Source organism: Dermacentor albipictus, chromosome 4 (genome assembly GCF_038994185.2).
Source record: "Dermacentor albipictus isolate Rhodes 1998 colony chromosome 4, USDA_Dalb.pri_finalv2, whole genome shotgun sequence".
NCBI classification, from domain to species: domain Eukaryota; kingdom Metazoa; phylum Arthropoda; class Arachnida; order Ixodida; family Ixodidae; genus Dermacentor; species Dermacentor albipictus.
In genome coordinates this window covers 139,211,169-139,228,563 of record NC_091824.1, presented here as the reverse complement: position 1 = coordinate 139,228,563, position 17,395 = coordinate 139,211,169, and the positions used below count along the sequence as shown (strand labels likewise).

Here is a 17,395-nt window from a genome sequence, read left to right as displayed (position 1 = left end):
CTTATTTGCACTGTGTATGCATCTTGATCGCTGGTTTACTTGCTTGTTCAATAAGGCATGGGCATGGCAGTGCTACCAGCACACCTCTTAATTGACAAGTTTTACGTTCTGCAGCTAACGTTCGCGCCGGATCTGCCCGCGCGCATGGAACAAGCGGTGCGGTTCGATGCGACTTTAGCTGCGCAGGAGCACATGGCCACATGCTGCTCCCTGCCACACCTTTTGTCGAATTAAATGGCACGACTGAACGGCTACACGTGTGGAACGCTCTGCACATATCGATATAGTGCAACCATACCTCAGAATTTGAAAACTTCGCACCGTCAACGCCGTGGTGACCGGGCGTGGCAGCGCTACCTGCACTCGGGTCTCAAATTAACCCCCTCGCCTACATTGTGCAGGTGGGTAAACGTTGTGGTACGTGTGTTAGCGCGAGCAATACCTTGTTTTAGCGCCGACTTCCCACGACCATTCTTTGTGATCGACACGGTTCTGTACTTCAGATTACTTCTTATGCGAGGGTACAATGAAACCAACCCAGAACTAGACCTTAAGCACATCGCTAACGAACTCGAAACTGCCTTGATATTAAGAACATTAAGGAAAAGACACTGGCTGAATAAGAAATTCGTTAACGATCTTGCAAAAGAATGCAATGCTTGCGAAATCTAGGTTATTTGTGTGAATGGAATGATTGAAACAAAATATTAGACCATCTAGAAAATGTCAGTAGGTTGTCAAATTACATCCTTTATGGCACAAGGCGTCTATGGGAAACAAGTACGCAAGTAGAATATACCGTTGCTACGGGGTTTGACAGTTGGAAACCAGGTTACGTGGAATCGTGCGCAGAGCAGCCGAGCCATTCGCGACAGACGCAAGCGCGTGCTGCAGCGCCGGACCTTCCATCATCTCAGCAGCAAAGAGGCAAGGGTGACACACGAGCTCTCTTCGGCTTTACAATCGGGACATGCTCGGTCCGTAAGCGGTCACTATTGAACGCATCCACGGTTCATGCAAGGTAAGACGAAAGGCAAAGCAAACCGTGTATTATGTAAGCTCCCGAATTCTCGAAGGATATTTCAATGAGGTTACAAATTGAAAAATACGGGATATGGTTTATCGAGGAAGACGGCAAGAAAAGCACGAAAAAAAAAAAACAAGCTTGGGACGGGACTAAAGAATCCGTACGAGACACGAGAAAGCGTCGCTCGCGTTCGACAAGCTATGCAACAGCAATCGGCCATACTTGTGTGGTGCGACCGTAAAAACAAAGTGCCATTGGAGACAAATGCGGAGTCATCGAACATCTTGGAATTTCTGTGAAACGAAGCTTTCTTGAAGCTGTTCATACGGGCGTGTTTGACGGAAGGAAAACAGGCGCGTGCACGTTCTTTCGCGTAATTAATCACGCTACACAATGAGACATCTTAAGCAGGTTTGTATTTGTTCGTGTCTTATTTTAATTGCACCGGCTGCTTCCTCGGCAATTACCCGTTCTGTGCATGTGCCGTTGCACCACCCACTTCTTGGCAGATCCCTCGCTGAGGTTATGTGCCACAGTATGAAAATCTATTGTAAAATATTATCGAAGCACTTGAAGACTGAGCAAGAGAGCGGCTCCTGGTCGCGAGCACGTGCTACAATAATAAACCACTCATATTCGAAACAGTCACCGGTCTATCGTTTTCAACAGTGGTGACGTGAACCAGCATAATACCTCCCCGCCCATAAGGAAAGTCAACCTGCAAATAAGCAGAAAAGGAAACGGTGGTGGAGCAGCGGACCGGGCAACGAGATCGAAGAGAAGACCATACATAAGCATCGGAACTGCTCGCTGACAAGCAAGACTCGATTGTTTCTCGACTAGAAATGAGCGAAGTATATAGTAACGAAGAAAAGCAAAGCGCTTCGCCCCCAAATCACGAAGCTTTTCAGCGCAATTAACAGACAAAAGTTCCACGCATCGCAAGAGAATAAGCGAAAGCCTGAACAGCCCCGGGCACCAACATCAATAACCGTTGAGCAAATAAAGTTTATTCCTATCCTATCAACAGCGCCAACTAACAAATGGAAGAATTTGTGACAGAAAATACTGCCGATGCAGCATTTGAATGATAGAGTAGGACATTAAAATAACGACGATCTTGCCTACAATAGAGTTAGAATTCGAGAGGCCATACAGTTGGATTTTAACAATAAACAACTCAGGCGGCATCACTAAGTTCAGAACAAGAAGCAAGGGAAATACAAAAGCTACCTCATCTGGAAATTACAAAGTTTGGCGGAAGAACTCTGGAGTGGAATCGCTTCCATGCTCAATACGAGTGAGCAGTTCACCTCAGACCTAACATGAGCAAGGGACAAAAATTTATTGGCACCTCTAACGGGAAAGGCAGCGTATGCTATAGAAGGGCTTCATTGCTTTATCTGCGTATGAAAGTTGTGATTAAGCGATAAGAATACTACGAACAACGTTAGGAAATCGTGAACGATCAGTGGAGCTGCGCATGAGTGTGCTCTTGAGTCTAGAGAAAGTGAGGTGGGTGCAAGAAACTGATTAACTACGCAAGATAGCGCACGGAGAGCAGTTGAACAGATTGTCGGTCTGTACGTTAAGCGGTTCGAGTGCTAGTTTCGTGTCCATGTTGACAGCGTTGAAGAGAGCCACTTCACCGGAGTTATCGGTGCAGTTCAAGTCAAAAGAAGCAATGAAAAACAGCTCAGCCACGAAAGCTAGCGCGCAAAACAGGAAAACAATGCAAAGAAAAGCTGGACAGGCTTAAGTCATTTCAGCGATAGCAAATATCTTCCCAGGAAGACAGTGTTAACAGGAGAGGATAGTTGCGAAGCCAAGGAATAATAGCATACAGCTTCGGAATTACAGCTTTTATGACTCAGAAAAAAGCTACCTGTTCTGCAAACGGAACGATCACGTAACTGGGGACTGCCGTCAGAACATTCCAATGACGAAAAAGAAAAAAAACATTCTCGCTGAGAGTAGTAGAGTATGTTTCAGATGCAACCGGCCAGAACACTGCGCCTATTTGTAGAGGAAGAGGAAAATACAAGCAGTGTGAAGGACAACATGCTAGATCAGTAGGCATCACGGTGCGGCAAGAAAACGTAGAGCAGGTCAGAACACAGCAAGCGGAAGCAACGACGGCTACTCTACATGCAACTGAAAATGTAAAACAATTTTGCGCTTTTGGAGAAAGCTGTAGCTTGGATAGGGGGAGAATAAGGTGGCAGACAGTGAAAGCCAGCGGACAGTTATTGCAGATGGATTAGTAAAGAGGAGCGAAGATATTTATTTTTATTTGTGAAATACCTTACAAGGCCCCTACATGGGGATTGAGTAAGGGGGGCATACAATCAAGTACACACAATCTAGTAACAACAATAACAAAAGAAAACAGCGGCCAAGTGCACAGCCTAAAAGTCAAAGGAACATTAGCTACATAAAACTGCATATGAGTGCAATAAAAAGGAAATACATAAGTTTGTAAACAAACGTATAACAGTGCAAGAAAAAGGTAGAAAAAAGAACACGGGACGGCGAGTGTGATATCAATGGTTAACAAGGGTTAAGCGAGTGCTTGAATTTTTCACGGTCAGTCTCCGCAACTATGTTGTCGGTGAGGTTGTTCCAGAGCTGAATGGCACGTGGGATTGCAGACGAATTAAATGCTTCTGTTTTACCATAGATGCGCGTGAAGCTATGATTGTATAATCGGTGCGACGTGTGCGATGACGTTTCTAGGTGTAGGGAACATTTGTTAGTGTGGTGGGCGTATTTGTGAAATAATGCCAGAAGGGCTATGTCACGACGATTACTTAGCAGCTGATGTGAAAGGTGAATATTTGAGTTACGGTAGAACGGTAGTCAATTTTGGGAAATTTTGGATTGATTCCAGCATGGTAATTAAGTAATTTTGGTGGGGAGACCAGACTGGAGCGGCGAACTAAGTCGAGGGCGAAGAAATGTTTGAAATGCCAGTTTGCGGATAAGTGGAGGAGAGTTCCGAAGGTGACGTCGCAGGTAACCCAGTGATCGAGAATCACTGGCACAGATGGTGATAATGTGAGAAGTCCAGGGGAGGTTTGTTGAAAGATTTACGCCTAGATATTTAATGATGAGGTCCGAGATAACGGGACATTTTTTATTACAGTAAGAATAGTCCAAGTTAGTGCGTTTGCGGGTGAAGGACATCGTTTTACATTGATGAATTTAGAGTAATTAGCCAGGTGTCACACCAATTATTAATTTGGTTAAGATCATTTTGGAGGATCAGGTGGTCATCGGAGGTGATAGAACGATATCTAATGCAGTCATAATCATGCATGCGCATTTTGTTGACAAGTTATTGGGTATGTAATTAATGTATATCAGAAAGAGTAAGGGACCAATAACGCTTCCTTGTGGTACACCAGATGAAACATCTGAAAGGGGCGAGGAGAAGCTGTTAGCGAAAGTAAACTGCTGCCTGTTAGAAAGAAAATTTCGAAGACAAGATAAAAGTAGTGTATCAAGTTTTAGTGATGATAACTTCAAAAACAGGCGAAAATGAGCTACGCGGTCAAAAGCTCTAGAAAAGTCCAGAAAGATGCTGTCAGTTTGAAGGTTTGAGTTCATGTTCAAATGTAAATCTGTAGTGAGTTCAAGCAGTTGCGTTTCGGACGACAAACCTCTCCTGAAACCATGTTGATTATGAAAAAATAAGTTGTTTGATTCTAGATGTTGGTAAACATGAGATGCAATAACATGTTCCATCATTTTGCAGCATATGCATGTTAGTGATATCCGTCGGTAGTTTTCACCTAAGTTTTTATCAGCGTCTTTGAAGATGGCTATGACTGGCTATTTTCCAATCTAGGGGTATTTGACCCGTCATTAAAGATTGAAGAAAAATGAAATAACTTGCTAGACACTGACACTGTATTTAGTAATTTACAAGTAATATTGTCAATACCTGCTGAAGACGAAACATTCCAGTGAATAAGCTGAACAATACCGTCAATAGTAATGTCAATAGGTTCAATGTACCGGTAATCTAGGTCTGCAACAATGGGCAAATTGGTAATACTTTCGGAAATACGGATTAGAAAAATTTAAAAACTTGAGGCGACTCACTTTTAGGAAGAGGAATGTTTTCTTTATTGTGTGATTAGTATTGCGTTCAGATGTCATTGTGTTCAGTATTGCGTTAGTCAGATGTGATTAGTATTGTGTTCAGGATATAAAATTTTCCAGAACTCTCTGGGATTAGATTTGAGTAGTGAAGGAGGAGTGAAGGAAGGTCTTGGGAAAAATATTTGTTTTTGGCTACGTTGAGAGCGAAGCAGTAAGAACTTAAAACAGTTAAGATACCTTTCCCAAGCTGACGGGGTGCCGGTTCGTTTTGCTGTTCTGTATGAACGTTTCTTTCTTTCCGAGTAGATGAAGGGACTTAGTGAACCACGGTTTGTTTGTCTTCAGTTATTCTGATTAAAGAAATGTTCTGCTCAACCAAAGCGCATAACTTATCTCTGAACATGACCCAGTTATCATGAACAGACCTGGTGTGGAACGAAGGTAGAAAATGATGTTCAAGATGATTACTTCATAATTTCCCTTGTAGTCACGCATTGTTTTACTTAAGACACCTGTAAATGGTAATGGGATACTGATGGATGCATTCAGTAATCTGGTCACTGAAACCATCCGAGCATGTTACTTGTTCTATAGTTTCTGGGGCATTAGTGTAAGATCTAAGACGTTATAGCCACGGGTAGTTCTGTCACAGGGAATATCACAGAAAATGCTGACTACTGGTTCATTCGGAGGAGACGAAAAATTCAAATTAACGTTGTCAAATTAACTGTAGCAATGCGAGGAATGAAATCAGCCGTAGTAATAGATCTACAAGCCGACGTCATATCTTGTCTTCCTGCTACATATCAGAATTTCAGCGAGAAAAATGGGACTAAAGCTACAGATGGATGACAGAACGGAGACGACTTCAACAGAAGCCATAGGACTGCTGAAGGGCTCAATTACTGGGAGTTCTTCGCGGGTAGAACGTGAAATATCGAAAGCAGATTGATGGCAGTCGAGACAATACAGGATTGGGTACTGCAAAGTCCGCAAAAAGGGCCCCAAAACAATTGAATCAAGCATAAAATCAATTATCAATCATAAAATCAAGCATAATCAATTAATCAAATCAAATCAGCAATTAAAATCAATTGCTGCGGAAACAATTCAGCAAGAGCTACAAAAGTTTTGGAGCACTGAATCAATGGGGAACCCCAAACAAAGTGTCAGCACTAAAGTCGAAATTCAATCAGAGTAAAATACTAGAATTAAACGGTCGCTATCAAGTCTACTTGCAGTGGAATTAAAGCGTTAACTTGTAAATCAACAAGGAAAATGCAAATGAAAAGACTCCTCGACTGCCAAAAAGGTTAAAGACGAAGATATTGTCCCGCGATAGTGATGCTCATGAGGTGGCATGGCATGACAGTCATGACGTGTCCTCAAGCTGTCCGAATTTGAGTTATGTCTCATGCGTTCTTCAACTTAGCGGCGGATAATGCTTCTTGCCATTTTATGGAAATACTCAAATGACGTGCTACCCTTTCCTGTGGACAAGTATGCATCCTTACCAGCAACAACGTACTTAACCAAAAGGATAGTGCTGCACAAGCAGCAGGAAGGATATTTGATGCGCTTGGCTTGTCATCACCTTTTACGATACGCGCAGAGATATGCTTTCGAAAATTGGAGAAGGGACGATGCGCGAGATGAGCCACTCCTTAAAGGGGAATGCGACAAGAGGAGGGACCCGATGGCTAAAACGAAGGAGCTGCTAGTCATAGTTCTCCAATACTACGCAAGCAAGGACCAAATGGAACAATCATACAAGCTATATGTCAACGGAAGTCCAACAGCATACGAAGCAGCACTATACTTGGCCGTCGTGTAAGCCGATGGAACACGAAAGAACAAAGTCATGCCTACCGACAGCGAAAAGCGGCGCAGCTCCAATCAAAGAGCCAAGTTTAACAAGACTTGAGCTAATGGCAGCGGTGATGGCATCAAGGCTAGGCGCCTACATCAATTCGTGCGGTGAAATGACATTTGAAGCAGCCTGCTTGACCGACTCAGTGATTGTACTTCATTGTATCAGAGGGACAAGTAAAGGGGATACTTCTGCGACTATTGACAAATGTAAGAAAACACAAACGAGCGAGTCGTGCATTCAAGGTGAAGACAATCTGGGGGATCTGCACACGTGTGGTATAAGCGCAAAGATGTTGACGGACTCGAAAAATTGGGTGACATGGACCCGAATAAGTTACATCCGTGGAGCCGGAAAGAGCAAGCGTGATCCTCACGAATGTACAGATGGACGATTAGCACGAAGCGCATTGTCACACCTGCACACGAACAAGAGCATCAACTACTCTTGTAAATCAAGTTCGTCATACGGGTGGCATCTAAGAGTAACACCATGGGTATTCGAGTTCATAGACAATGCAAGATCACGAAGGCCGTTTACAGGAAAAGAGAATTGCAGAGACATTGGATACCACAAAAGTACTACTCAGGCAGCCAAGTGGCAATGCCGATTCGAGCGCTAAGTAATTTAAAATAAATGGACAAGTACTGTCACAACAAAGGACTCGCCAGACAAAAGACTCGCTACAGCCGAGAATCAAAGCCGGCACGTCATCGTATTTCCATAGGATGGGTATTTCACTGAACCGCCAATACGTCACGTTCATCAAATATTGCACGGCGGATTTCAAGCGAAGCTAGCGCAACTGCGGGTTATGTTGCGAATATTGCAGGGTCGTGAAGCTGTGAAATGTGCTTTAAATAAATGAATAGTCTGCAAGAGGCGTAACAGAAGACAGGCCAATTAAATTGTGCCTCCCCTCCCGGCGGACAGAGTCAACGAATAGGGGTAATTGCAAGTCACAGGAGCTGACCTCACCGGTACACTTTATACGAAAAACAAATACGACATTGTGGAACAATACATTTTCACCTGCGCGGCAACGAGAGGCGTACACTTGGAGATTACCAATGACATGTCGATATCCAGTTTTCTTTTTCAAGCTTCCCGGCAATTCACCGCACGACGGGGTATACCTGCCGTAATCTGTTCGTACAACGCCAGTACCTTTACGCAGGCCGAGAAGGAAATGCTTGAGGCTGTTGGGCACGAATGAGCGAAGGTTTACTACAGTACCCACCAATGGAAAACAATAGCTGAGCGCCCCGTGGAGGTGTGGGAGGATTTTACGAGTGCCTCGCACTAAGCCGGAAGACAACGATGCGAAAAATAATCACAAGTACAACTACAGTGGAGCAGCCACGCACAATTGTAGCAGAAGTTGAAGGAGCGCTCAACAATTGACCGTTAACATACGTGCATGATTAACCTAATGAGCCCATGCTAACGATACCCGCCAACAGCTTCAAAGTGGACAAACAAGGCTCTACAACGGAGACGTTGAAGGAACACGGCGAAGCAGATGCGAATTCATAAAAGCTTGACGAATGAGATGGCATCGCGAATATCTCAATAGGTGCTACTGTGCTGGTGTTAAGACCGTGTCGAAGAACAAATTGGAAAATGTGCCAAATTGAAAGAAGTTACACTGGTCGCGACGAAATAACAAGGGCTTGTGTAATTCAGAAAGGCAACAAATAATTTCTCGGAACATCTGCGAACAACATCTTTGAAGGGCGCCTCAAACATCCCGCCAAAGCCTATCTCATGCAAGTTGGAAGGCGGGAGCCTGTAAAATATCTTCATCAAAGTACTCGAAGACTAATACGAGAAAGGCTCCTTGCCGCGAGATGCTTCAATAAACCATTCATGCTCGAAGCAGTCTCCGATCTCGATCGTTCTAACATGAGTCATCAACACGCCGCGGTCATCTGAGAGCCAATTACAGTGTGCGCAGTGTGGAATCTCCCGCTTCTCGGCCCAATACCTTGCTCTGAGAAAGTGCCACACGTATTATTGGTTTGGCACCTAAAGCCCCATAATTTATTTAGAGTTTACCACTTCTACCACTCGCCGCGTGAGGCAATGATAGTGTCGACCCTTCTCCCCAGCTATGAACAACGGTGCACAAGCAAATCCCGCATCGCTGTATGTCCTGTGTAATACGTAGACAAAAAAGTCGTGTACGCAAGGCAACATCACATAACTCTGCGCTAGAGTGCATACGACGTGAAGAACCGTCGCCAATCGCCGTCAATTAACGTGAACAGTAAAGAAAGCTTCGCTTACATCGATTCGAACAGCGCGTGGAAGCCGCGTGATTTATTTTTATGCGCTATGGTGTTCAGTATCGCGACATGCGAGCAACTGGCAAAGCGGCTACACGTTGCAGCTCCTACTAAGGGCGTTTGTGCCTGAAGTAATCCCACCTGCTGTGCTCCGAGTCAAGAGCGGCAGTATTGGGAAAAGCACCAACAACAATATTAATAACAATGAATAATATTAATGACAATGTACAACAATGAATATAATATTAATGACAATGAACAATGAATAATAATAACAATGAAGAACATTGAATAATAATAATCACAATGAAGAACATTGAATAATAATAACAATGAAGAACATTGAATAATAATAACAGTGAAGAACATTGAATAAATGAAATTATGGGGTTTTACGTGCCAAAACCACTTTCTGATGAGGCACACCGTAGTAGAGGACTCCGGAAATTTCGACCACCTGGGGTTCTTTAGGGTGCACCTAAATCTAAGTACACGGGTGTTTTCGCATTTCGCCCCCATTGAAATGCGGCCGCCGTGGCCGGGATTTTTGCAGCATAACATTTATCGTCTTTGTAGCAACATGCAAGAGCGAATTTGCCTCTGCATTGCTAAATTTACATAACTGCCTCATTCAAATGCCAAGTAAGATGCAAGAACATTACAGAATGCAACATATCAAATCGGAAGATAATACATAGGAATCAATTGTCTTTAGGTTGGGATTATAAAAACGCTATAGCAGCCTGGAAGACGCAACAGCAAGGAACATATCGATGGGGTTTCACAGTATTAGAATTTTTAGCTTATACTAGTACAGTTAAATGCCTGTATAGTCAAGAGCTTAGGCCATCAAAAATTCCTCGTTATATAGGTCACTTCATTGTAAAGGTAGCACTCTATACCACTCTCAATAGAGCAGGCTAAGCACATTCAGAAAAACAAAACCTTTATTTAGAATAATTTAATTAATTAACTAATAATAATAATAATAATAATAATACGACACAGCGATAGTACGGATCGTGTTTAAGAGATATTTACCAGTAGTAACAAACGAAGTCCCCCGTAGCAGAAGGATGCCATGGACGTGGAAATGCAAAGGAGCCAACGCGGTCAGCCACGGTAAGAGGTGCTCAAGGCCATCTCCGGTGGGGGACGTTGGGAGGATGGCGAACGTGAGAAGCACACTGGATATCCTTCCGACTCGTGGTCCGCAATCTCGAAAGCGGACCTCGGGATCCTGAAACGACAACGAGGCTTTTTTTAAGCACTCGAGAACACAGATGTAGTAGTACTAATCATCTGCACGTGGTATTTACCCGGTGCAGAGCCACAAGGCCACTCCGACGAGGGAACACGGTAGACCGGGCGCGGTACGAGTGACGCTCTGGAAAATAGCGAAGACAGTAAGCCCACATCGAAAAACGAACAGCAACAACGGCAACGAAACGGGCCGCTTACTGTAGCTGCTGCCCGGCCCAGCTCCGACGAAAACAGCAGGCGACGTCCGGCGTCGAGGTGCTGCGTAGAACGGGTTAATGCCTAATAGCTGGCGAGGTTGTGTCCGAAGGCCGTTTGCTTCCGTCATTCCCACATTTCGCTCGATAGCACGCGCACTCACGCGCGCGGGCTACCTACGTCACGAAATAGTGGGGTCGGGTCGCAAGGCCGTTCGGATGGGTCCATGTCCCTGACGCAGTCGAAAGAGGACGGCTATCAGCTGTTGCCTGCGCAGTATAAGCTAACCCTCTGTTCCAGCTAAAACCTGAAGCTATACACTGCCACCCCGCAACACGTGGCCCGTCCTCTTCGATTCCGGCACGGAGAAGACCCGTGTGGCCGCAAGCCATGCCCACGAAACCTCGGGCTTACAGCTAAGCAACACTAACCTTACAGAATTTTGTAGTGTAGCTATACAACCCTAGTGAGCGCTAGCTAGTGCAACTGAACAGTTAACTTCTCTAAGGCATGCGCCACCCTCGCCAGCTAGACCATCTAGAAAAAAATGCACCAAGTGCACACACAGGCCTTTTGAGCGTTTAGGACGCTCGATGCGAAGCTCGTAGAGACGACGCTCGCCGTGACGAGGGGTTGCCGCGCAGGTCCTGGGGTTAGTGGCCACGCTCAGAGTTCATCCAGAGTTCAATAGTCCAGGCGCCGTCGGGGGGTGGGAACGCGCACAAACAAAAGAAGGAGTACTCGGCAGGAACGACTTGCGACTTATATACGCTGCGCCGGCTCAACCGGAGTGTCGTCGGCGTATAGTAACGTAGTTATGCCGGCTGGCGGTCACTTACACTCCGGGAGCTCGAAAGCGGGGCCAGGAATTGCCGAGACGGCGGGCGGGTCGGGCTACAAGTCTCTCGAGGCGTGCCTCACGTTTTTCAGGCGCCGGAGCATGAAGCCAGTGCTTCCAGGGTCGGCCGAAGGCGGGAACGTGCGCAGCGTGAAACTTCGACAAGCGCTGCCACCGTTAGCGCGTAACTAGGACCAGCAGGAGCTCGAGGCATGGTGCGACGCAGAAGGCTGCCGAGACGAGGCACGCCGAAGTGGACAGAAAATGTAAAATGGCGGCCCGAGCCCCCGGATGCTCGATATATGCCCATAGATGCCAAGCTCTTCGGCGCATGCGTTGATATGCCCGGGCAATTTCTTTTCTTCTCTCATTGGTCTAATGTCGAATACGTCACCGGCTCGCTAGCCGCCGCGCCGCTGTTATCACCGCGATCGGCGCGAGTGGGGATGGTAAAAACAAAGAAATAAAAAAAAAAGTCGCAGCCTACAGTTGACGAACTCGGAATGTTCTAGAAGCTTCCACATGCTTCCACTGTGTTCTTGGACACGGAATGGCGTTAGCGCTGTCGCCGTCGTTTTATCGATATTATAACCCGTGGACGGAATCTTCGCGGCTCCGTCGTATAAGTTCCGTGGCCGCCTTCGCGTTCGCGTTTGGCTCCGGCAGCGAGCATGACTTGCAACTCATGAGCGTGCGTCGCGACATGTTTCGAGTTGTCTGTGCACGCAGTCGTCTGCTCCTGCCGCATCGTTTCTCTTGGAACAAAAAAAAAATTGAAAGTCTAGGTCTTCAATTGCGTGCCCGAACGGCGCGATCTTATTTTGAGACATGCCGTAGCAGGGGCACTAACGGGCAAATTTTGACCCTGGGGTTCTTTCGCGCGCATCTAAAACTAAGTACACGAGCGTTTTTGCATTTCAGCCGTTATCGAAGTGCGACTGCCACGGCTGTGATCGAACCGTCGACCTGGAGCTGAGCAGCGGTATCCCACAGCCACTCGACTTGCGCCGCTTGAGCTTTTTCCGGACATTGGTGTCCCAAAACGCTAGCATCCTGTCTTTGTTGGCTACGTAATAGAGAGGCGTATAGAACCAAGAGCTCAGTTAATAGAAAGCCGTTCTTCCTCTACACTGAATGACTCGGCGAAAAGACATCGCGGTAGATTTGGGACGCGAAAATCACACGCATGAAGATTTCATAACCGCAAGAAATATCATGACAAAATTATTATACAAAGCACCTAATCACAAATAACACTTTTAAATATATTTCGATTCCTTCTTGAAAACTTCATTTACCAAGGATTAGTGGGTCTGATCCCACCACCTGCGTCCTTCGTGCTGGTATGGCCAATAGTATATAGAGTTAATTTTGTTTACTTCCTAATTTTTTCATAACTTTATTTAAATATTGTTTTGCTTTTTTCTTTGCGCAGCGACCTCTCAACAGTGGCCTCATTGAACAATGGCCTTCTCGTGCTAAGCGCCAGTTGTCGTCGGTTCGATGCCTTTGGCCAAGGAAGACAGCTGCTTAGTATGGGTGCCAGTTTAGCGCAGGGTGAAACAACCTTTCATTTTGGGTTCAGAACTGTACACAAATAATGTAGGGAATGAAGTAGCTGCGTGTCTAATCAACAAAACATTTATAGCCATGACAACTTCAATCAATACTGCACGATTCACCGCAAGAGAGAGAGAGAGAGAGAGAAATAAACTTTATCGCTAGACCAGGCTTCTTGAGCCCAAAGGTGGGTGGCCTGCTCAGTCCAGGCAGCCACGGCTGCTGCCGCCTTCCAAGCTCTGCTCGCCAACCGTAGCTGGTTGTCAGGGTCTTGCAAAAAATAAAATAAAATGAAAATAAAAATAATGATAATGATAATGATAATAATAATTGTCAACGCGGGTAAGTCTTTTGTTCTTTGTCATAGAGCTCCGAAATGCCAAGAGACAGTTTACATCCTAACAGAATAATTATAGGCATGTATAGTCGCGGACAGATTAAAACGGACCACGGCGAAGGCGGCCGGAGCGGCTGCGGGGCCGGCGCTGCTATCGCGATCGCGCGCTCACGACGAGCGTACACCGAGAGACGTCAAACTTCTCCGCACCCTCGCTCTCGCGCTGGTGCTTGTTCATGCTCGATAAATTTTGAAGTGCAGCGTTCGGCTGCTCTGCTACTGACGGTCGGGACGAATGGGCGCGTGAATCGCCAGTAGTTCACCACTTAGCGCTGTCGCGCAGAATGGACGGCCGCAGGCCATCAAACCACCGCGCTGTGAAGGAAACAAAACCAGTTTTTTTTTCTTTTTTGTCGGCGATTTGCAGTCGCGGACGCAATAAGATGAAGCATGGCGTCGGGTCAAAAATGCTTTTATAGTGAAAAAGGCGCCTGTTGTCGAGACGTCTGCTCTTGCACGCGTGTCCCTTTTAGCTCGCAGCCTCTCCAAACCTTTAGCATCCGCTTAGGGCTATTTAATCGTAGGGACCAGCGCGAGATGCCGCAGCTATAGCTGCAACGTCTGATGAGCTGTCAGAATGGGTTGTCGGGGGTGCGATTGTTCTCTGCGCCCAGCTCACGCTGCAGCTGACGGCTGCCACCTTAAAGCGGCAGGCTCTATACATCTTTTTTTTTTCTGTCGCGTGACCACGATACCCCGTAGGCAGAGGATCGTTGCGGCGTCTCGTATGCTAGACTCGGAATTATCCGTGCGCGGTAGGTTGTTGGAATGACGGTGCGCGACCCATTTTTTATATTTGCCCACGCTCTCTCGCACTGCTGGGTTTATTCGCAGTAGATGAAGCGTCTTCGTTAGGCTTTCTCCTATGTTAACTGCCATCATCGAATCTTGTATTTTTTTTTTGCTTTATGCTGGAACGTGGAGCGCTTGACGCCGTGCAAACCGTGTGCCTTGATGCTCTACCACCGGCGGCTCGCTATTAGCAGACTGCTTGGCCGGTGTCGTGAGCTTGCTGGCGGGCAGTTCTTACGCCAGCATGTTCCAGGTGACAGTTGCACTGAAGGGGCCTTGTTGGGGTGGCGACCATGTTGAATGGAATTACCTCTGTTTCTGGCGCTTGGTATTAAAATCTCTTCGTCCAAGACAGCAGTGCTTATCAGAAAAAGCCTACCGAAGCCGCCTTCGCCGTGGTCCATTTTAATCCGTCCGCGACTGTAGAATTAGCATTGAATATGGGAGAATTGTCAAGAATGAAATGTCCAATCTTTTTTATTTTATTTCTTATTTTATACAGCACTGAAACGCCATGAAACATGTTTACAAGGGCATCCACATCTCTGAGGTGTGCGAGGACCGTATGTTTGAATTCTCACTTTCCCAAGAAAACACGCCCTGGGAACCACGTAATATCTCATTAATTGCGTGTCGCCTCGGATAAGCGCAGCGATAATCTGGACCGCAGACGAAACGATGTGGAAGAGATCGTCTGCTCTGTATATAACGTAACGTATATAACGTATTCAGAATACCAACGCTATAGTCTCCCATGTGCCTTTTGCAGGCGGGACAATCAGCTGTTTACCGAAGCTAAGCTCCTGGGAGCCTGGCCTCAACGCTCTTAAGCCCAGCTATGCACACGAGCGCTTCTTCAATATCTGAAGGAAAAATCCTTAAGTGATTTACAGCAGACATACTGTGCCTCTGACGCAAGCGACAGGTTTGAGATCCCATCTTCTCTCTCCCTCTCTCTCCAATATAACCCCTCCCCCGCCATCCCCGCCCATGCTTAGGGTAGCTAACTATACAAACGTCTGTTAAACAGGCCTTTCCTGTCTTGGGTTCCTCTCTCTCTCTCTCTCTCTCTCAATGCACAGCTCGAGTGAATGTGGAACTTATTCTCTCCATTCTGCAGCGATCTTGTCCGAGTATATATGCAAGTGCAATCAGGACTTGGTATGCTTTCCCGATTAACGTTAGTTACTGGTAATGGCAATGTATTGGTTAGACTAATTTCTGGCTCTTTAAAAAATGTATTTAGCACATCGGCATGGCTTGAGTACTACGAAGCACCGCATTTTACTACATGCGAGAACAAAAAATTAGTCATAGGAAGATAGAAAAAGTAGAGGGGTAGTGGAGGGTGTAGGAGTTGAGGAGGACTTTGGGATGAAAAACTTGGGAGGTTTATTTAGATTATTTACAGTGAGAGTCAATTGACAGTCTTAGAGTCATTACGGGCCATGATCCTGGCTTCTAGCGCGAAGTGAAACACGGACACAGAAAGGAGCAGACAGGACGAGCGCTAACTCTAAATTTTTATTAAAACGAAGAACATATATATAGGTGATTACGGGCCGGCAGCAACTCGGACGCTGCGGCCCGTCGCAAGAAGTTCGAAGGAGATGAATCAAAGAATGCTCTAGGAATGCTCTAGGAATCCTCTTCTGCTGCTCCCGGTCTGCGTCTTTTAAGCCCTTCGGTGTCTCGAAGACACGTCACGTTCGGCCAATGGGAGAGCCCGATCAGGTGACGCCATTTTCGGCCAATCGGCGAGCCCGCTCGGGTGTCGTCATTTTCGGCCAATGGTAGGCGCCCGTGCGATGGAGTCACACCCGGCGAAGAGAGTTGCTGCTTGGTCCCCCTGCGGTCTTGCCTTGCTGACTTGCAATGCGCCGTCACAATAGATGGATGGGGCCGACGCCGCCAGGTTTTCATGGCGCATTACAGCCGTCTTGCTTCGGGACCCACTTTACCCGCAACAGTGCTAGGCTCTCGCTTCACTTTCGGGAAGAGTCAAGCAGTGAATAGCTCCACCGGCGGCACACGATGTGGGGGCCGCCAACTTGTTTGCACGTGCCGCGCCTCAGGAATGTGGTATCCGTGTTTCGGCGCTCCTTAATTAGCTGTGGTGCCATTCGGTGTGGTCTGGGGAACTCGAAGTAGGGTCAGGAAACGGTCCCGTATCTAACAAGGGAACGATCAGGGCTCTGTTGTAGTCCCCACATCTTCCGAATGGCGCCTGCTTCTTTTTTTTTTCACCTTCCTTTGCTGTACCTTTATCACCAATATCGAAGATACGTATATGTCGATGCCGCGTACGAAGAAAATGCTTCAAATCCTTATGCTTGTCTCGACTTCACCGACTCTCTTCTTCGGTGTGAGATAGAGCTGCTACTGGAATTTATGAGGGCTCGCGCTAAAGTGTCCAGGGAGATAAAGTTCCCCGCCACACCCTGCTATTTTGTCTCTTTCCCAAGCTGCTTGCTTAGACAGCCTATACAACGAGCATTACTTTGGGCAAGGGTAGCACATGATCAGAAGCGCATCGTCATTAATTAGGGCGGAGGCATCGCCTTGCAATTAGCGACACACACTCGAGAGCTACGGCCGTGGTGCGATGGACGCTGTGGTTGTGTCGCGCGGGTCCCGTCGCACGTCGTGGTACCGCAACCGACGCTTCGAGGGCCGGCGAGACCCGTCATCGTGGGGGCCTGTGGACGCCGCAGTTGCTCATCTCGTTATTAGCCCGTGTCATCGTCGGCTTATACTATAATTGCGAATCCCAGAGTATGTTGCCTTTACCTTTACGTTCTTGAGACGCGTGATGTAGACTGCAGGCGAGAGAACATCGCCAAGAGAGAGAGACAAAAGAAACTGAAAGTCCAGGCATACAAAAAGGCATACACGCTGTAGAAAACGCGGTGGTAGGCTCTGGTGTACGTACACACATTGGTGCCGGCTGAAGCCTTGTGCTGTGTCGATGGCCATTATATGGTGAGTAGACCAAAAAGACAAACTGCCCCAGCGAAGTGGGGCGGATACCGGCAGGAGATGGCGATGATAAGTTTCG

At 46.6% G+C, this 17,395-nt stretch overlaps 1 protein-coding gene across 3 annotated transcripts in view; it reads right to left on the bottom strand.

Annotated features, from left to right (window-relative positions):
- The window catches only part of LOC135895765 (uncharacterized), a 34,419-nt gene extending 22,416 nt beyond the window's left edge, over positions 1-12,003 (bottom strand). The window contains exons 1-3 of one of the 3 annotated variants that reach the window (XM_065423920.2): positions 10,754-12,003; positions 10,612-10,679; positions 10,334-10,532 (exon numbers count right to left, since the gene is read on the bottom strand). Coding sequence is in view for 1 of the 3 variants with exons in the window: in XM_065423924.2 (XP_065279996.1) it covers positions 10,334-10,532; positions 10,612-10,679; positions 10,754-10,880 (394 nt within the window). In the remaining 2 variants the exon portion in view is untranslated. The remainder of the gene's footprint in view (positions 1-10,333; positions 10,533-10,611; positions 10,680-10,753) is intronic. The other 2 variants (XM_065423923.2, XM_065423924.2) reach the window with 2 other exon arrangements.
- Between the last annotated feature and the right edge of the window lie 5,392 nt (positions 12,004-17,395).